The 21,304-nt window shown below is 39.0% G+C and overlaps 2 protein-coding genes across 5 annotated transcripts; one reads left to right on the forward strand and one right to left on the reverse strand.

Moving 5' to 3' along the window:
* Nucleotides 232–2,385, forward strand: LOC105173045 (probable serine/threonine-protein kinase PIX13). The gene is made up of 5 exons (XM_011094691.2): nucleotides 232–580; nucleotides 683–1,162; nucleotides 1,236–1,378; nucleotides 1,495–1,618; nucleotides 1,730–2,385. Exons 1-5 carry the CDS (start codon nucleotides 517–519, stop codon nucleotides 2,161–2,163), a joined length of 1,245 nt encoding a protein of 414 aa, XP_011092993.1. The 5' UTR covers nucleotides 232–516; the 3' UTR covers nucleotides 2,164–2,385.
* Nucleotides 2,016–13,176, reverse strand: LOC105172998 (protein NLP2). 4 transcript variants are annotated; one of them, XR_002287883.1, is made up of 7 exons: nucleotides 12,876–13,176; nucleotides 11,361–12,444; nucleotides 10,632–10,679; nucleotides 9,524–10,544; nucleotides 2,839–3,870; nucleotides 2,497–2,658; nucleotides 2,016–2,155 (listed from the first exon to the last, which is right to left on the reverse strand). XR_002287883.1 is itself a non-coding variant. In XM_011094631.2 (5 exons), the coding sequence occupies exons 2-5, from the start codon at nucleotides 12,264–12,266 to the stop codon at nucleotides 2,987–2,989; spliced, it is 2,859 nt and encodes a 952-aa protein (XP_011092933.1). In that variant the 5' UTR covers nucleotides 12,267–12,444; nucleotides 12,876–13,176; the 3' UTR covers nucleotides 2,789–2,986. The 4 variants fall into 4 exon arrangements, 1 of the variants encoding a protein (XP_011092933.1); XR_848693.2 differs by lacking the exon at nucleotides 2,016–2,155 and having other exon boundaries at nucleotides 2,341–2,658; nucleotides 11,361–12,291; XR_848691.2 differs by lacking the exon at nucleotides 2,016–2,155 and having other exon boundaries at nucleotides 2,341–2,658.

Below are 21,304 nucleotides of genomic sequence, written 5' to 3' on the forward strand. Positions count from 1 at the left end.
TGCAAAGTCTTCCTTACTCTCTGTCACTGTCTCTGTCTGTTCATGCCAAATTGTCAATGCCAATGCCAACCCCAACCCCTAAATTTGTAACTACTGTCGTGTCATGTAACCTTCATTCACCAAATTTACCCACAGACATGACATCTAAAAGGTAATTAGCCCCTCACTAACAAATTACTTATAATCATCGTTTTGTTATATATAAGAATTGAAGAGAAGAGGTCCAAACATATATATACTACTGTTGTTGCTCTTTTATCTAATAATAATAATAATAATTCATTCCCTCAACCACCAACAGTATATAGATAAACTGTTGAAGAAGAAGAAGAAGAAGAAGAAAAAGAGGAAGAATTTTGTGTGAATATGAGATCCCTCAAACCAACCCTATGATTTGATTCACTTGTACTGTCGTTTTTCTCCAAGAAACAATTAAAAGCTGGACAGGTCCCGAAAAATATCAGATAGCTAGCAGTCAGCTCAGCACTACTGGTGAATATATATATAAATAGTGTGATGGGAAGCTGCTTAAGTAGTTGTGCCTCCGTTGATCAAACGAGTACTGTCCAATCGAGTTCAGGTTCGCTATTTCAATATGATGATGGTCATTTGGGATTGCATCTAATTTATTTATTTATGTCTTGCATACCATGAGATTGAGTTGTATGTTTTTGTTTTGCAGCGGCAATATCGGAGACGACGACTAGCGTGAGCACTAGCGTTTCTGGTAACACTAACAGCATATTCTCTGCTGGGACAAGTAGTAGCGGAAGCAGTGATGTGCAGGTGATGAGTGGGAGCGGGCAGATGTTAGCCCACCCCAATTTGAGAGTTTTCTCGTTTTCGGAACTCAAGTCTGCCACAAGAAACTTCAGAAGTGATACAGTTCTTGGAGAAGGTGGTTTTGGCAAAGTTTACAAAGGTCGGTTGCTCGATTTCAAAAACGGTGCAGGTGAAGGGGCAGGATCCCCCATTGCTGTTAAGAAGTTGAATTCTGAAAGCATGCAGGGGTTTCAAGAGTGGCAGTCTGAGGTGAATTTCCTTGGAAGACTTTCTCATCCTAATCTGGTCAAGCTGTTGGGCTACTGTTGGGAAGACACAGAGTTGCTTCTTGTCTATGAATTTATGCAAAAGGGCAGCTTGGAGAACCATCTTTTCGGAAGTAAGGGTTTAATATCCTTAATTTATAAGTGCTAGTAAGTAATTAATGAGTTAACTCTTATTAACTTTTTCAGGGGGTTCTGCTGGTCAGCCACTTCCATGGAATGTTAGAGTTAAGATATTAATTGGAGCAGCTCGTGGTCTTGCATTCTTGCATGCATCAGATAAAAAAGTCATCTACAGAGACTTCAAGGCCTCTAACATATTGCTTGATGGGGTAAGACCCCTACAATTCGTATTCCACAATATATTTTAACTCATCATCTCATTCACTTTTTCACCTATGATGTTGATCTAATTTTTTAGCATTTCTCTAATTTATTTTGCTCTCAGTCATACCATGCCAAGATCTCTGATTTTGGCCTTGCAAAAATGGGTCCAACTGCTAGTAAATCCCATGTGACAACACAGGTTATGGGCACAAATGGTTATGCTGCCCCTGAGTATGTAGCAACAGGTAAATATCCTCATTAATTCCTAGCTTGATCAGCTTCCATATGGATAGCTAACCCCATAATAACTTAGTACTGCACTTGATATTAATTCTAATGGCATTCTTTTCTATCAGGACACTTGTATGTTAAGAGCGATGTATATGGTTTTGGTGTTGTCCTAGTCGAAATGCTCACGGGGTTGCGGGCACTCGACCCAAATCGTCCATCTGGAAAACACAATCTGGTTGAATGGATCAAGCCTCATTTACCTGACAGGAGGAAGTTAAAGAACGTTATGGATTCACGTCTGGAAGGAAAATATCCTTCCAGATCTGCATTACAAATTGCTCAGCTTGCTCTAAATTGTCTTGAAAATGAACCCAAAAACAGACCGTCAATGCAAGAAATTGTTGAGACACTGGAAAGAATCCACTCTGATAATGAGAGGCCTAGAGATCCTAGAATACATTCTAGTTATTATCAGGCAGCTGATAGACATGGGCAGCAACATCTGCACTATCGTTCTCCAGAAGTAAATCAAGCCTATCCACTCCCACCACCTGCATGATCATTTTCATCTGAAAGTTAATTTGTTGCCAACAGCCGATACTTATGGCTCCAAAAGTTTTCCAGATGCAGTGAGCTTCTTGTTGTAATATTAATTCAATAGAGTTGAAAGAATTGGAAATTCGTCTTGGGAACCCTATCATTTTAGTTGTGCGCTACTAAAATGTGCTGATGTCAAGGCTTTTATTAGCTTGTCTGAAATAAGGAGATTCTGATTATTATATGCTTACAAGTGCTAGCAGAAGATGTCCTCCATTTATCTGAATTAACAGAAGACCAGGATATACATGTCAACTATCCTAAGGTGACATTGATATCTGGTAGTCATTCTTACAAGCAATTCAGCGGAGCAGAGCTGTACGTACAAATTTCAGAACCTCCAGAAATTATCATGGGAACGAATGAATCTGTCTGGTTTGAGATAAACTGGTAAGGAGGAGTGCCCCAGGCGGCTTCTTCTCTGGTCAGCATCTAGAAGTACACTCATCATGATCAACTGATCATCATAAAATCAAGCATAAAAGAAGAAAAAATCAGTGATCTTTTTCATCCGAGAATCAAATGGGATATAATATGTAAAGAGCAATCAGGAACCCTTATACATATTACATGTAGTACATTAGTAGGTCTTAATCTTACTGAATACAAAAACATAAAAAGTGCAAAGACCAATCACCTCACTCCATTATTGCCAGTGTTCACTTTTCCTCCGTTGGATGTCAAACGACTTCAAACACAACTATTATCAAATATTTTCGACTCTAAGAAGCCAAAAAAACCCCACTTCAAGACAAAATCAAGTATCCTATATGGTAAAGGCCACTTCAAGATGGCCCCTCGCTACGAAATGAACCTTGAATATGTGAACCACAGGCTTGATTGACGGATAGTTTGATTGTTCGACTCTGGGATGATCTGTGTAGATCAATACATTCTTCAAGATCAGCATCACAAGTCAAAAGCACCCACTCAGCATCATCGTCGAGATATTTTAAGTTAATGCTACCGCCATTATCTATGTTAATACGCCTCAAGACCTCTTGCTTTAAATCTTTAAAACCCCAGTGTGGCTGCAGACTGAATCGGATCTTTTCTTCCCCAAAAACTGCTTTTACTCTAAAAGTACCCACATGATGTGCCTGATTGATATCATTTGGCACAGCTGGAGCCGCAATAGCGGTGTGATCACTGAAAATCTTATAGCTATATGATCGAATCAAAGGCTTTGCTTCCTCTTGGCCCTTTTCATGCAATTTTGCTTCACTCCGTGTTCTTTTCAGCATCCCTCTAGTCTCTTCTGCTGATAGAGCATCTCCAAGGCTGGAGACCTTGACAGGGTTAGATGATTGCTTCACCCCAGTAGAACAAAAATAACTTGAACTGGAGCTATGACTACCAGAAGATGAAGGTGATTTTGAGGCAGTGGTTGCAGGACTTAACAAGGTGCCGTCAGGCTGACTGGTCACCTGCTGCAAATTACCACTCATCGTTGACGTCGAAAAGTGGCTGCTTCCTGGTACATTTGGAGGCACAAGTTCTGGAAAGTTATTATAGAAAGAACTGAGTTGAATAGAACCGTCTGTACCATGGACAGAATCAATCACAAGTTGTAGTTTCCTCAATGAGTGACCAACTTTCTTGATCTTTCTAGATGGCCAGCGAGTGATTCCATGCTGTCTGCATATTCTTTTCAAGGTAGTTGGACACACTGAAATAGGGAAAAAAGGATAAGAAATCTTTAACGAGCTGTAATTAGATTTGAGTTGATAATGGGCAAAACTCAGATACAGTATCCTGTTAAATCCACCAAGAATGCCAACCAAAAGTTCAAGCTTGAGGGTCCAATAAAACTAATAGATTGCACAAAATATAGATCTGAACAATGCTAGTATTCTCCTTATGTTAGATAACTATCTAAAACTGGCGGGAGATGGGAATGTATGCACTAAACCACTGAGCACTGACTAGAAAAGACTGGCTCTAACATGACTTTGTGGCTGATGTTCAAGATTGAAGAGATGTGGGCATGTTAAGTACCAAATAAAGAGCATATGTACTTCTGGTGAATGTATTGTTTGCAACCTCTGATGAAGGTTTGCTTATTTTCTACTTTCAATGTTAATGTAAGGTGTGGATGTAGCTTTTATCAAGTGTCTAGAATGTTAAGTTGTGAAGATTGATTTGAAGAAGAAAAGGATAACCTGATTCAACTTAGAATTCCCAAGTTGAGTTGGAGAAGGATAACCCGATTCAAAGTTGAGTTGGAGAAGGATAACCTCATTCAACTTAGAAATCCCAAGTTGAGTTGGAAAAAGGATAAGTCATGGCTATATATACTACTCTTATTAGCATTGTTTTAATAGAGCAAAGTAGAATAGAGTAGAGAGAAAAGAAAGAGTTGAGACGAGGGTGAGTGTTGTCTTTCACGTGTGGTGAAGACTTGCATACAAGTGTGTGTGTGTTGTACTCCTCAATTTCCCTCCTCTTTGAGTGTTTTCTCCTGGCTTAGTATCGCCCCCAGACGTAGGATTTATATCCAAACTGGGTTAACAAATTCGTGTGTCTTTTACTGCCTTCATATTCCACCTGTTATCCATCTTAACCCGATCCATTTCCTAACAACTGGTATCAAGAGCCTGGTTCAAGGAGTTAAGATGGAGGGAAAGTTTCCAGTCGAACGGTTCAATGGTTCCGACTTTGGGTTTTGGCGTATGCAGATGGAGGCCTACCTGTACGGGAAGGACCTGTACGAACCACTTGCAGAGAAGTCCGAGAAGACGAGTGATGAAGAATGGAAGGTGCTCGATCGAAAGGCGATGAGCGCAATAATCCTGTCGCTCTCTCGGAATGTCGCCTATCATGTGAAGGGAGCAAAGAGCACGAAGGAAGTTCTACAGACTCTTGCCGATATGTACGAGAAACCCTCAGCAATGAACAAGGTTATGCTGATGAAAAAACTATTCAGGTTGCAGATGGAGGAGAGGAAGTCGGTGGCCGATCACCTCAATGACTTCAACCAACTCACGACACAGCTGGCGTCTGTGGATATCGTGTTTGACGATGAGGTAAAAGCGTTAATTTTGCTTTCATCTTTACCTGACAGTTGGGATGTGGTTGTTACTTCAGTGAGCACTTCGTCTGGGAAGGAGAAGATGAAGTTCGACAACATCAGAGACATGATGTTGAACGAGGAAACCCGTAGAAAGCAAACGGGTGGATCATCTGGCTCTGCGCTACATACAGAGTCCAGAGGGAGACCTGACACACGGGGTAAATACCGTGGAAGGTCAAGGTCAAGGTCCAGGGGGAAGAACAAGGGCAAGAAGGAGATGGTGTGCTGGAACTGCGAGAAGCCCGGACACATGAAAAGCGAATGTCGGGCGCCAAAGAAGGAAAAGGAGGGCCGAACAGCGAATGCCGCGACGGAGGAGATCACGGATGCACTCTTGTTGAGTGTGAGCAGTTCTTCCGATGATTGGGTTGTGGATTCAGGGGCCTCATTCCACTCATGCAGCAACAAAGACATCATGGAGCCATACACCTCAGGTGATTTTGGCTTAGTTTATCTTGCAGATAACAAACCCCTCAAGATTGTAGGAAAGGGAGATGTGCGGATCAAATCAACGAATGGGTCATGCTGGACCCTACATGATGTGAGACACATACCAGGACTGAAAAGGAACTTGATCTCAGTCGGACAGCTGGATAGTGATGGATTCCACACGACGTTTGGAGACGCGAAGTGGAAGATCAGTCGGGGAGCAATGACTTTGGCTCGAGGACTAAAGTCGGGAACGCTCTACATGGCGGGAGGATCCAGTTCAAACATCCCCTTTGCAGGAACTGTATCGCAGGCTAACCTGTGGCACAATCGCTTGGGCCACATGAGCGAGAAAGGAATGAACGTGCTGAAGTCGAAAGGACGGTTGCCCGAGTTAAAATCGGTGGAGGTGGGTCATTGTGAACACTGCGTGTTCGGAAAGCAGAAGCGGGTGAGCTTCTTGACCACAGGAAGAACTCCGAGGAAAGAAAAGTTGGAGCTTGTTCACACCGATTTGTGGGGGCCAGCACCAGTGTCATCTCTTGGTGGATCAACGTACTACATGACATTCGTCGATGACTCCACTAGAAAGGTATGGGTGTATTTCTTAAAAAGAAAATCTGATGCCTTTGATACATTCAGGAGATGGAGGGCACTAGTGGAAAATGAGACAGGTCTACAAGTGAAATGTCTCAGATCGGATAACGGTGGCGAGTACAACAGTGAAGGTATCAAGAATTACTGCGCCGACCATGGAATCCGAATGCAGAAAACAATCCCGGGGACACCTCAGCAAAATGGCGTTGCTGAGAGGATGAACAGAACACTGAATGAGCGTGCGAGATGCATGCGATTGAAGAGCGGACTACCAAAGATGTTTTGGGCAGATGCAGTCAACACGGCTGCTTTCTTGATCAATCGAGGGCCTTCTGTCCCGTTGAACAACAGGATACCAGAAGAGGTATGGAGTGGTAAGAAAGTGGATCTTTCTTTCTTACGTACGTTTGGTTGTTCAGCCTATATTTTGAACGATGATCGGACTAAGCTGGATGCTAAGTCGATTAAATGTACATTCATTGGGTATGGGACTGACGAATTTGGGTATAGATTCTGGGATGATCAAAACCGGAAAATAATTCGTAGTAGGAATGTTATATTCAATGAGGATGTAATGTACAACGACAGGAAGGTAAGCCCGGACGATGACAAGAAGGAAAGGGAATTTGTTGATCTCGATATTTCAAATTCCGGGATCATGAGACCAGCAGATACGGATTCAGTGGGAGTTCAGACGGACGAAACCGAACAAACGGAGATAGAGCCAGAACCAGTATCGGAGGAACCGATTACTGAAAGCAGCACACCCTTGGCACTGGGTCGAGAACCGAGGCTGAGAAGGGCCCCAGATAGGTACTCCCCCTCTCTTTATTACTTGCTTTTGTCTGATTGTGGAGAACCCGAATGTTACGCAGAGGCAGTCAATGATGTCCACAAGAGCAAGTGGGAGCTTGCGATGAACGACGAGATGAACTCGTTGAAGAAAAACAACACATGGGAATTGTGTCAGCTCCCAAAAGGAAAGAAGGCCCTACAGAACAGATGGGTCTATCGGGTTAAGGAAGAATCAGACGGGAAGAAGCGGTACAAGGCAAGACTCGTAGTAAAGGGATTCCAACAAAGATACGGTATTGACTTTACTGATGTTTTTACACCTGTTGTCAAGTTAACTACTATTCGTCTTGTGTTGAGCATGGTAGCGGCAGAGAACTTGGAGTTACAACAGATGGATGTAAAGACAGCCTTCCTACACGGGGATCTTGAGGAGGAGATATACATGGTACAACCAGAGGGGTATAATGGAGATGATCAGCAGGTGTGTCGCCTGAAGAAAAGCCTGTATGGATTGAAACAGGCTCCGCGGCAGTGGTACAGGAAGTTTGACAACTTCATGCTAGAGATAGGTTTCTCTAGATGCAATGCTGATCATTGCTGCTACGTGAAGAGGTTCGATGAGTTTTTTATCATTCTACTCCTGTATGTTGATGACATGTTGATAGCAGGATCAAATGTCAAGGAGATCAATAGGCTCAAGGATCAGTTATCGAGGAAGTTTGACATGAAAGATCTTGGCGAAGCAAGACAGATATTGGGCATGAAAATCACAAGGGACAAAGGTATTGGTAAATTATGGTTATCTCAATCTGATTATATTGAGAAGGTATTATGCAGATTCAAGATGGAAAATGCAAAACCGGTTGGAACGCCATTGGGAAATCAGTTCAAACTATCCAACAGTGATTCGCCCCAGACTGACTCCGAACGTGCAAAGATGAGAGTCACACCGTATGCCTCAGCAATTGGGAGCCTGATGTATGCTATGATCTGTACTCGACCGGATATAGCACATGCAGTGGGAGTAGTTAGCCGTTTTATGAGCAATCCAGGAGTGATGCACTGGGAAGCTGTGAAATGGATTCTTAGGTACCTGAGGGGTACTAAGGACCGAGCATTGGTGTTTGGTAAGGGCAAGCTTACCTTGTTTGGGTTTGTTGACGCTGATTTTGCAGGGAGTGACTATGACAAAAGGAGGAGCACTACAGGGTACGTGTTCACATATGGCGGTACAGCCGTATCCTGGGTCTCAAAGTTGCAGAAGGTTGTCACACTGTCCACGACGGAAGCTGAGTACGTGGCAGTTACTGAGGCAGCTAAGGAGCTCATTTGGCTGCAACACTTGTTGGGTGAATTAGGGAAACCTCAGGCAGATGTGATTCTTCATAGCGATAGTCAGAGTGCGATCCATCTGGCAAAGAATCCCGCGTTCCATTCGCGGACAAAGCACATCGAGATCAAGTACCATTTCATCCGACAACTTCTGGAGAAGAAGGCACTGCAGCTGGAGAAGATCCAAGGAGAAAAGAATCCTGCGGACATGCTGACCAAGGCGGTTGCGATGGCGAAGTTGAAGCTGTGTACGGCTTCGACTGGCCTTGATGACTAGAGTGGACAAACCCGGCGGTACCAAGAAAGAAGTGGAGAAAAGCTAATCAATCTTCAAGTGGGAGATTGTTAAGTTGTGAAGATTGATTTGAAGAAGAAAAGGATAACCTGATTCAACTTAGAATTCCCAAGTTGAGTTGGAGAAGGATAACCCGATTCAAAGTTGAGTTGGAGAAGGATAACCTCATTCAACTTAGAAATCCCAAGTTGAGTTGGAAAAAGGATAAGTCATGGCTATATATATTCTACTCTTATTAGCATTGTTTTGCAGAGCAGAGTAGAATAGAGTAGAGAGAAAAGAAAGAGTTGAGACGAGGGTGAGTGTTGTTTTTCACGTGTGGTGAAGACTTGCATACAAGTGTGTGTGTGTTGTACTCCTCAATTTTCCTCCTCTTTGAGTGTTTTCTCCTGGCTTGGTATCGCCCCCAGACGTAGGATTTATATCCAAACTGGGTTAACAAATTCGTGTGTCTTTTATCGCCTTCATATTCCACCTGTTATCCATCTTAACCCGATCCATTTCCTTACATAGAACGCATGCAGGAGGCTTAAGAAGCAAACTTTCCACACTGCTCAGGTTTATTGTCCATAATTACCATCAAGGAAATGAGAAGTTCGTAGAGTAAAGATTTATAGAAATCTTCTGGAGAGTTAAACCAATCCGATGAATTGTAGAATTATGGATTATAAAAAAAATCTGAAGTTTATGCAGTCAACTAACAAGTTACACCAATACTACTTAATAATAGTGTTAAAATGATATGATCTATTAATGGAAATATCAACTTTTTTTCACTATACTTAGAGGAGTTTGTCATACCTCCAATACTCCGAGCAGCTTCTTTTAGGCTCCCAGCAAAATACTGTCTAAGTACTTGCAAGCTAATACTCTTCTCAGTCTTTGTCCGTCTCCTTTCGCTGCTTGTTTGAGCACCTAACGGAAGATGCCCAATTGTCAAAGAAAAGCTTCCACCACCCTCCCCGCTTCTTCGGGGTCCAGAATCCCGCTGGAGTTCGTCATGCTCTAAAACTGCTGGCACATTCTGAAAGTCTGAGCCAGAGTTATCCCATTGGGTAGTCAACTTAAACTCTCGTTCTGGTTCCTCCATGCGATTAGAAAAAGAAACAGCAATTCCTTTGCCCTTCTGTTGGGAATCCACCCGGCTCGCAGCAATCCAAGGTGAACCATCGAGCAAGTCTTGTTTGGAAGGAGATATTACCAGCTTTGGATGCTTTTTTTCATCATCTAATCTCCCAGCTGAAGTGTTGCTTCTTTCTCTGCCTAAAGTTTCTTGAGCCAACTCCTGATCAGTTATTACTTGTAAACTCTGGCATGTTTGTTGTATAACAGATGATAATAGGTTAAGCATCCGCATCTGATGTTGGGTATCTTTGCAATTTAGGGGCAAGAAGAACTCTAAAACAAAATCAGCTGTTCTGTTGTACGTACTTCTCAGGCGTATTGCTGCAGAAGCACACAAGTGGAACACCCTCGCATGATGTGCAAGAGGATACTCTGTTTTGCTAAATGCAGTAATGTCCTCAGCAAAACATGGTTGATTTGTAAGGAATGCTTTCCCAGCAACACCTTCACCTTTGAGCAAGTGGTGTTCAGAGCATGCCTCATGGAAGCCAGAAACTTGTGGATCAGCCACATAGCAGGCTGAGTCAATTGTTGAAACACATCGTGCATAATTCTCTACAGAGTGCCGGCAACCCCCTTTATTTTGCTGAACACATGAAGCCCATGTCTGAGCCAAGGGCAATTTGTGTGTGTTGCAGACAAATTTCAAGACATTATTTATCTCGGTTAGAGCACCTTGGTAAGATTCTTCACGGTTCTGATATTTGAATTAGAGGGCTGTGTCAGGGCTGAGTTTCCAATTGCAGATGGTTTTAACTGATAAATTTGAAATATGTTATATTACCTCTATATTGGAAGGACTCAGAATGTTGGAACTTTTTAAATCAACAGCCTGCAAGAGAAAAATATTTTCAGAAAAATGAGAGCAACTGTATGCTTTGACATCTTATATGACACGAAACACAGATACAGAAAGCATAGGACTCGAACAACCACCGTATATTGGGGTTTTTCTATCAATTCCAAGAAAATGAACCCCAATGAAGAGATTTTTAATTATAGAATCACAGTCACACTAAAAGTTGTTAGTGGAGATGGGCAGGGCTGATTTTGTGGTGTTCCTTTGGCGTCTAGAAGTATGAAAATCTCACCGGGAAATTATCAACAGAAGCATGGAGACCATGGACTAAGAGATTGCATCATAGGTAAGAAACTGTAAACAGCATATCAAAATGGGTGTAAGGGTCGATGAGTTATACAAAATGATGCAACTTCAAACTTGTTTAAAGATCCACGCATACATCTCTACAGACATGGTAGTATGCATAACTCGGGAACAGAAAAACTAAGGAAAGGTAGAAGAATAAACTAGGCTCCATGACTTGTATGTATATAGAAGGCAGATCATGCAGCTAAAGCCGTCAGGACACAGCTTCACAAATTTTCATCTACCTTTTTGGCATGCAACAGCTTTGCACTCTTGGAAAGTCTTTTTCAGATTTTACTTAGATTTGATTACGCTATGAATTTGAACAGAAACAAAACACAAACAATTAGGAGAAAAAGAAAAGACCTCTAAAGCTTTGCAGATGTTTTCAAGTTCAGGGCGATAATTGACTTTCTGACTAGTTGTCACAATCTCAACCACCCCCAAGCAAATACCACTGCCCTGTTCGAAAACTGGAAGTGCAAGTGATCCTCTAACGTTGTGCTGTTGGGCGTCGTTAACACGGGGATACTCCTCTCTTTTGAAAAACCGAACATCTGGAGTCCATTCAGGCAACTTGTTCAAGAATACACGGCCAGGCAACCCAATGAAATCCTTAGAGTCCTCATCTGCTGCAAACTGATAATTGCGGGAGACATCTCTGTAGTCTGCAAGATTCTTGCAGTTTGCATTCAGCGAAAATGGTTGGTTGTTAGTTGTGAGGACTTGCCTACCTCCTCTCTTTACAGGGATCCAGATCTGAATAAGGACATCTTTATCACTGATAGAGTCTTTGAGGCAGCTGATAGCCTGCACTAATCTCTTCTTCACAGACAGAGTACGAATTGGGTTTCTGTTTGGTCCAACCCACAACCTGGTGTTAACATGGGTTTCCTCGACAAGAAAATTTGCAGATTGGTTCAAGGAAGCTGGAGGGGTGGTAGCTTCATGGATATGTGATTGCGTTTCAGAAAATTCATCCATTCCTAGGTAGCTCAAATTTGGGACGTCAAAAAAGTTTGATATTGCTGATTCTTTTAAGAAACTGTGATGAGGTGGATCAGTATTTAAGGTGTGAATGTTAGTCTCTGAAAATGAGGTGGAATTGAAATGGGTTAATGGAGTTGAAGCTGCAGGGTGCCAGAAGTTGGATAGGTCGGTAGTCTCTAACCAGAATCCACCATACAAGAGTTCATCCATGAGATTGAAATCAAAGTTGGAGTGTGAAAAGGTTGGCGACATGATATTAGGTGTGAAGGAGCCATCTTCCATGGTGGATATTTGTCAATCACCCATTCTATAAATCCAAAAACGCAATTAGTGGATCATGAACCAAAACAAAGAAGCAGCCTGAATATGAAAAACAAGAAGAGGAACTTCCAGGAAGGATTTTTGTCCCCAATCACTCCCAGCGCCACAAACATGGTCGTTGACAATAATTTCTTTGTAACTGAGAACAAAGTAAAAATGCATTTGAGAGAGCAGAAATCAAAGAAGCCTTCATCAAACAATTAATAGAAGCAGCGATGGCACGGTAGAGCAATAAAAACAACCACTAATTAATATGACTAATTCAGTTCAGTCATATATACTCTAAACACAACTCTCTCTCTCTCTTACAAAATTCTTAAAAACAAAAACATCTGTTACAAAAAAAGACTAGTCAATGATTCTTACAACTATAAATTCAATAACCAGACCCTAGCTAGCTACGCGCGTCTGTTAATAAGTAAAGGTCAAGTAATATAAGTTGAAATATGATTTGAGAAACAAGATAGAGATGGAGATGGAGCGAGAGACGACAGCAGACTGAGGAAAAGGAGTAGAAAAGATTAAGAAAGTGAGGGATATGCATATATATGATGTTTTTTACGTACGTACCTCTCATTAATCTAAGAATCCCATCAACCAGAACCAAATTCTGATGAGCAACAAAACCATTTCTTGTGTTGTGTGAAACTGGAAAAGCAAAGGCAAGGCTGTTGTTGCCTCAAATTAACTTACAAACTTGTTGACTCTCTCTCTCTCTCTCTCTCCCTCCGCATAAAATCCATCAAATAGACAATATTGTTTGTTTGAGTACAACATGGGATGTGATGGGATGGGAAAGAAAGTGGGGAAGGGGAAGAACAAGAATCTCTCTCTTATGCTAACCGGACCCCACTCTCCCAAAAACAAAAAGAATCACAAGTGCAATCAACGCATCTATATAAAAAAAGATAATATAGGGAGGGAGTCGTTTTACTTTAACCATGTATATATATATATATATATAGCTGCATTATTGGTAGTATACTATATATGTGGTAATTGTTAGAAAAGAATGCATTATTGGGCGCGCAGTGTAATTAATGAATTTGCTGCTGCAGGGGCCAGGATGATGATCCAGAAGTAGAAGCATCACAAGTGATGATGAAAGATATGATGCGCATGGAAATTGCAATGCATGATCTGATGCGTGGATCATATATCCATAGAGAGCTAGTGTTGGATGTCTGGCTTGGCAGTTGGCAGCCTTGGCTTTAGTTTTTTGTAAAAAGATTTGGATGGTCATTGGAGGGTATTCACTGTTGAGTCATTTGTTTTGGTGTTTGTGATATAATTAACATAGGAAGATTCTAATTCTGGTGTTTGTGATCATTATATATATACATATAAACAACATACGTCATCAACCAATGGCTTAAAACTACTCTGCTACTTACTACTGCTCTTTATAATTAATATATATATATATGATAAAGTTGGCTCATCCATCCAATTCACTTCAAAATTCTACTTAATTATATATTACATTCATGCTTAAATTGCCTTACCTATATATATATATGCACAATTCCAATTACTATCTACTATACATATACATATTTATAGTATTTATAAAAGCTCATCAGCCCATCAGCATAACTGATTTGGTATGTGACTTACCCCTAGTTTGCGCATGCGTATGTCCCATCTGTTAGTATATATGTACATAAAAATTGAAGTGAGTGTGTATGTGGAAACTAGTATAGAGGAGTAGCTGTCTTCTTCAGCTCCGGGAGGCTGCATTTACATTATTATTATTAATTCTGGCCCTTGTTAGTGCGCCCCCGATTATGTATATATATTTCAATTTACTTGATTGCTCTCATCAACTCTTAGAATATATATTTAAGTTGAGTTAATAATATATAAAAAAAGGTTCAACTTTTGTGCAAGCATCAAAATGACTCTCAAAATGCTGGAGGGCCACACGCCTCTCTCTCAATTCTCCGCATGCATTTCCAACTTTGGCCTTTCACCTTTAATATGTTGCCATGTCATTAATTAACTAATTAAAAAGTATGTAATATAATGTAGAGTTGAATTGTATGTAGAGGTGAGTCATATATATCATCACTACACTCATCATCTATATCATATATTCCTTCCAATAACGTTCCCATAAAGACATTCACATCCACATCCAGAGCTACCCTACCTTCATTACTCTTTCTGCTTCCACTACATACTCTCCCCCCCACAACCATCCATCCTCCTGTTGCCTGCTGTTGCCTGTTGCCCGTGGGGAAACAGTACCCAACCAAAGTTAATTTGATTAATTAGGACATACACACCCTTTATTATTATTTAACAACTTGGACATGTATATATATATAATTAGTCAATGGCTGACGTCTTTATTATGACTTCAAAGGTTGAATTAATTGTTAGTGAGTTAGTTCAAAGGGTAATTAATTAGTATGGTATTAATTATATGCTAATCATCACATCTCAACTTATTAATTAATTAGAGACAACACAGCCAATAGAATCTGGTGCTGATGATGTCATGATCGTCTTGTTGGATTCTCCAATTAAATGAATCATTATTATTTATTCTAATTAAGCTTTTTTTATATTTGTCTGTGGTGGAGGGTGAGGGTTGGTACTTGGGGGTCACCAAAGGCTTTTCCTACTAATTAATAATAATAATAACCACAATTACATATATATATATATATATATGTATAGATGGTTGGCATGTGGGGGTGTAAATAAGATTAAGAGGTGGGTGTTAGCTGTTAATAATAAGAAAGATACCAGTACCATAGTACATCTGATCATGAATCCTTATCATGAATATTTGTGTATATACGTTGAAAGATTCCTTAAAACGCTCATCTCACTACCACCTCTAATTATTCTTAATTATTAATTATATCACCTTAACTTGCGGACAGACTTCTTATAAATATACAGCAACTGCCCTATAATTCACCTAAATTTTTATTTGATGAATTAAATTCTACAGTATTAACATACAATTATATATGTATATACTGATGAGATTAGGGGTATATATATTTAGCAGTAGGGGCAGGGCAGCATGTATATATATATATATATATATATATATGTATGCATCTAGTTTTCATTTTTATTGTACGCGTCGCCAATCCAAACATTTCAGACTAATTTCAAGGCATACACTCGACGGCCTTGTATCCTTCCATAACACCATCCTCCTCCAATTCCTTGAACAAGTACAATATTGTAAGCAACACTTTGAAGGTCATTTTGCTGTACTCAAATTTCAGTAATTAGTCCAACTTTTGATTTTTGATTCAATTCGATTATAATAATATATTTAATTGATAAGAGAATTGCATAATAAGAATTCCATATATAGGGTGAAAAATAGTAACTTATATAATTATTCTAAAAGTGGCTAGAATTTGTTTGATGTGGACCAAATTAGGGGACTTTGCCCACTAGGCATTTTTACGAGATAATTACACTGTCCTCCAAAAATTTTTTGTAATTACATGTAAACTCCTTATAATTTAGAAAATTACATCTAGTATTCCTAAGGTTTGCTTGTGTATAACAAATAAGTCTATCAATTAGTCAAAATTAATTGAACTTGATTATATTAACAAAAAGAATTGGATAAAAATTCAAATTTATCCCCAATTGATTTATTACTAATTTATTGCAGGTTAAATTAAACCCCTACCTCCAACCCCCGTCGTCGCCCGTTATCCCCCCTTTCTGTGGGGAATGGGAGGTAGCGGAGGAGATGGGTTAAGGGAGGGTCTGTTGGCCAGGTAGGGGGACAGGGGTAGGGGTTTAGTTTTTTATTTAAATTTATATTATATAAAATAATAATATTATTTTTTATAGTTTATAATTATCTTAATTTTTTATAATATTATTATTTGAATTTTTTCGTTGTGTCAATAATATCTTAAGGTGATTCATTTTCTTTCTGTCTTGAATTTTTGAAATTGATGTATGGAGTTTTATATTTTATTTTAATTTATAATATATTTTAAAACTTATAAGATTATTTATCGTTTGCACGTGTGGATATGGTGTCAAGACAATTAGTAGATAATATAAATTCCAAAAGTTTTTCTTTTTAATGTAAGCACTTATGTAGCTGAAGAGAGATTAAAAAAAAAGAAAAAAGTCCATTCAGTAAAAAAGACCACAAATATGAAAAAATACTTTTTCCCATATGTAGTAGGGAATTTTTTCATTTAAGCATTTATGTGGTAGATGACTGATAACAAAATGCTAGTCAACAAAAGCCCCAAATAAAAAATAATAATAATAATTTTGTCCATCTCAACAAATTTTGGTAATTGAAGTCCTACAATTATCGAAAATAAATTAATTGCAAGTTACTATTTACCATCTCCATATCTTGAATCCTTATTTTGTCACTCCAGTCTTACATTGTGATTAATTTAAATTTAATGGAATCAGATTTGAATTAGAATTTCGGGTGTAGAAGAGTAAATGCAATTAAACCCATAATAACATAACCACCTTTTCTATCGCCAGCAAAGCATACACACTTACTAATGCTGCCCTGCTCTCAGTTGCCCTCTAAAGCAAACTGCTAAATCTTCCTCGTATTTTTTTGTTATCTTTTGGGGGAACTTTTAGAATGCATAATCCCAATGCTGAATCTCAACCAAGCGCTGGGTATTGAACCCTTAAATTAATGGAGAGGCCCTAATTACTATTACAAATTAGTGGGTATTGAACCTTTAAATTACAACCGAATTATAAATTTACAAATCGATATACACAAAGTATTAAAGCAATAAAAATCGAACACACAAGGCTCAGAGAGCCAGATCTATTGTTTTGGCTTTACTCACGATCACAAAGATCGACAGCCTAAAATCCCACAGTTGCTTAAGTTTTGACACTTAGCCCTTTCCACAAAGATTTTCCCACAGAGGCTAACAACTGGGTTCAAACAGAACCTTAAAAAATCGGACAGAGAGTGAAGAAGGAGATTATCACTTTTGCTTTGCACACTTAGTTGTCCACAACCAAGAACCGACTACTATTTAAGGTGGCTTTGATTGTAGGTGAGAAGGTGAAAATGGCGCTGGTTGAAGTCCCAAAGACATGGAAAAACCACGAGAGAAAGAAGGGGGAGAAACTAGAGAAAAAGGCGATTTGAAGATGAAGAAGAGAGGGAGACAAATGGTAAATGCTAGGGTTTAAGTAGTGGGCAAACCGGGTTATGGGCAGGTCGGGTCTTAGGTTGTGGGTAGTGGTCTAGGATGAAGGCAATGTGCCATAAAATACCGGGCTTTGAGCTATCCAAGTGGGTGCTTGGGCCTACCTATTTGGTCATGGGCCACACATTTTTTCAACAGTCATGTTGGAGGGTAATTCAATTCTCTAGCTTAGCTTGATCTCATACTAGTGCATTATCATTCTCTGATGCTTTTTGTTGGTTTAGTCTTGCTTTATTGTTTCTTTGTTTTATGTTAGTGATGATGATGGGATGAGTTCAAAGGAGATTAGCGTTTGTGCTTTGGTTAATTAATAATACTTTAACAAAATTGCTCTTGTTTAGCTGATTAAGGAGTGGCCGTGGCTGGTATTACAAAACTCCTATATTTCAAAAATTGGCTGCATTATTTGATACTTGATAATCTTTGGTTGAAATGAGAGAGAGACCCATGCTATTTATGTATTATGTTCAGGAACGATCAGTTGAGATTCAATTCAGAGGATTTCTAAGGTGCATCACCAGTATTTGGAATTTGGAACACTAGAATACAACTTACCTTCACTTGCCTATAAGAATTGTTAACTTCAACTAAATGATCCCTCTGCTAGTGATAAGGAGACTGAGGAAATAATGGAAAAGATTGTTGGAGGGTTAATTGTTCTGTGTTTTAGCCATGCTTGTAGTTGTGCCAATTCTTAGATGTGCTCGTAGTGGACTTGCTGAGATGGTAGCATCGTTGTTGGATCAAATATTAACAGACCATTTTAGCAAGATTAATCTGTTCACAGAGGATGGGAACCTCACCAGGTCGTCTCATAGGCCAATTTTGTGCATATTTGATATCCCCGTCGCAAATTAACATTGATGGAGTATAACCCGCCTTTGAAAAAGGACAAAATGTCCTTTTTTAGGGTAAAAATAGTAAAAATGTCACATGACCCACGTAGATAAAGTCGACTCGAGACTGACGTGTCTATCGTCTCACCACACGATCTCTGACAGTGGATGCTTTTAGATGAAGCCACGTGGCACACTTGTGAAGTAGATTTGAGCCTATAAATACCCTCATTCCAGCACTTTTATGGTAGGACATATTTATTGCTTTCTACCTCACTTATTATTTGAGGTCACCTACTTTCCATCTCGGACTCGAATTGACTTGAGCATGGGTCTTAACAGGGGACAAACCCAGCTAGCCTAACGTATATGTTTCTTCTCAAGTACCATTTCGATATCTGAAAGAAGTATTGCAAACTCGAGACCTATCTTGAAGGGATCACATATTTTGACTCGGATCAAACATAATTTTAGATATAAGCCTCTTATCCACGATATGCTTGGTTTAAGACTTAATAGATTGAATGTCGGAAAGGAAAAAGGTGGGATGAAATCCTATGACTTGATCTCTTGGGCCTCATTTTGGGCAACAAATGGGTCATTAGAATTTCCAAAAATGGTTGTAGAAATCGAGAGGCAATTGCATAGGTACCATAAAGATGTTGTTGGGAAATTGAATAAACAATTTAATATCATTTTGAAATTGATAATTAAATATATATATATATAAATTTATGAAATTAAAACACAAACAACCACATCGGAGCGATATAACAGAGATAATAATTAGATATGTTGTTTTACGATAAAATTAAAAGGATAACTTACAACGAGAGTTGTCTCGTAACAACCTCGGTCCAATAGAAACTGAGAACAAACCGAATTGCAGAAGAAAAAAATTCTACCCGTTTTGAAGAAATTATACTTCCGGTCCAAAGGGCATCGAATATTACGCAAATCCTTCTAGGATAAGATGGTTACATTTGTTTAGTACTGCACTTATACTGAAAAATACCTCAACCAACACTCAAAATTTTTTTACCGAGGCTAGAGCTCAAAACTTAGAATTTTGAGAGAGAAACCGAGAGATAGAGATGAGAGAAGAAGAGATTTCAGATTTTGGTGTGTTGAAATGAGGAATGGCTTCAGCCTTTTATAGGCATGGCCAGGCTCATGCTCTTAGTGCAACAATAAAAACTTGGCAATTAACTTTACTGTAACAGTCTGCAGTTTCAGGTTTAAAACCTGAAACAGTTGAAATGGCTTCAGGCTTTTTTATCCAAATGTTAATGTTAGAAATTCAAATGTATTTGCTGCAAAAAGATATATTCTAAGACATTCGCCCTAACGTATGTGCCGGAACCGGGATGAGACACGACAGTGACACGCACGTGTGAGGCAACCGCATGTTTATAACATTTCAAACACAACTTGAACTTGAACTTAATAAATGAGTTTATTTTGAGTATAAACTTACAATGTGGGACAACTTTGAGTGTAAAAACACTCACCTCTACATCCACCTTAAATATACATCATAACTACTTTAATTCCCATCATATTCCTATATGGGATATGCACTTCTCAATTTTTTACTTCTTAATCTGTGGATTTAACATGTCATTTCAATTTAAAATTACAACAATTCCCCCACAAATCCACATATTTGAATTTAAGTTTCTATAGCTTGTTTTCGACAATGGTACTTTTTTGTTTGAACCACTGTCTAAGTTATCTAATGTCAGTTGTCGCCAGGTTAAATGGAACTAAGCCTTGAATTTTGAGCTTGTGATTGTGATAGCGTTTGTTAGTAACAGCAAATTACAGGCTTTGTGTTGATCTTTAGGGTTGAGACTTAGGCCATGAATCCTGATCCTATTCATGAATGCTTTTAGGAATAACCCAATTCCTTCGTTGCGGCAAAACAACTGCATTACTTAGCTGGGAGTCTCCAGGGATGCACTGCTAGCATCTCGTCTAATAGACATGACCTGTTTCAGAGTTAAACACTTATTGAACTTACAGTATCGACACATTCCAGAATTACAGGGGATAGACTCCAAATACAAAGTATCAATCTATTTTTGATACTCCGACATACCCTACGACTTTTTAATACCACATTTAACCTTCTTTGTGGGATCTTCACTTAAAAAGTTGGGTTGCTATTGTAGATATGTCACTAATTAGTTTTCAGTCCCATCCCCAATCTAAATATTTGTACTTGTGATAGATCTTATCCTTTCGTTAAAGGATCAGCCACATTGTACTTTTACCCCCACAAAGCCAATGCATATAACTCTGTCTGGCATTAATGCCTTTATACACTTCAGTCTAACTTGGATATGTCTTTTGGTTGTATTTACGATTCTGAATCTTTGGAATTGTAGTTTGACTATCACATGTACAATAATAGGTGGAAGAGGCTAATTTACAACGAGAAGTTGTAATAACAACCCATATAGCTATTCTGCCTCGGTACCAGTCATATCCAACGTATATAACTCGACTTCAAAAGTAGACTGGGTTATCAAAATCTATTTAAAAAAAATTCAGAGACCTCCCCTGTGATAATAGGAATGTTTAAAAAAATCCCATAAAAATTAAATTATCAAATACCCCTCCTGTGATATAAAATAAAGTTAAAAAAAATCCCTCCGTACAAAATTTGGATCACACGCGCTTTGACTGCAATTTTTCTATAAAAATACTTTTTCTTTTATATTTTTGCCCTTCTCTCACATTTAATATATAATATTATATATATTTATTAATAATAAAATATTATCTTTATAATAATTATTTAAAATATTATTTTTATAATAATTATTTAATTATTTATATAGTAAAATATTATTTAATTATATAAAAAAATTACAACGGCGACGGCTTCGCTGCCGAAGAGTAAGGCGCCGCACCCAACTCATGAACTGGGCAAAGGCATAGCAACCTTCAATTTAGAAGT

This window comes from Sesamum indicum, linkage group LG10 (assembly GCF_000512975.1).
Source record: "Sesamum indicum cultivar Zhongzhi No. 13 linkage group LG10, S_indicum_v1.0, whole genome shotgun sequence".
NCBI classification, from domain to species: domain Eukaryota; kingdom Viridiplantae; phylum Streptophyta; class Magnoliopsida; order Lamiales; family Pedaliaceae; genus Sesamum; species Sesamum indicum.

Coding starts and splice junctions, on each gene's coding strand:
- LOC105172998 (XM_011094631.2), bottom strand. CDS start 12,266: ATGGAAGATGGCTCCTTCACACCTAATATCATGTCGCCAACCTTTTCA. Junction 10,680..11,360: donor ACATCTGCAAAGCTTTAGAG/GTCTTTTCTTTT, acceptor TTTCTCTTGCAG/GCTGTTGATTTAAAAAGTTC. Junction 3,871..9,523: donor AGCTGCTCGGAGTATTGGAG/GTATGACAAACT, acceptor TCCCTATTTCAG/TGTGTCCAACTACCTTGAAA.
- LOC105173045 (XM_011094691.2), top strand. CDS start 517: ATGGGAAGCTGCTTAAGTAGTTGTGCCTCCGTTGATCAAACGAGTACT. Junction 1,163..1,235: donor GGAGAACCATCTTTTCGGAA/GTAAGGGTTTAA, acceptor TAACTTTTTCAG/GGGGTTCTGCTGGTCAGCCA. Junction 1,619..1,729: donor CCCTGAGTATGTAGCAACAG/GTAAATATCCTC, acceptor CTTTTCTATCAG/GACACTTGTATGTTAAGAGC.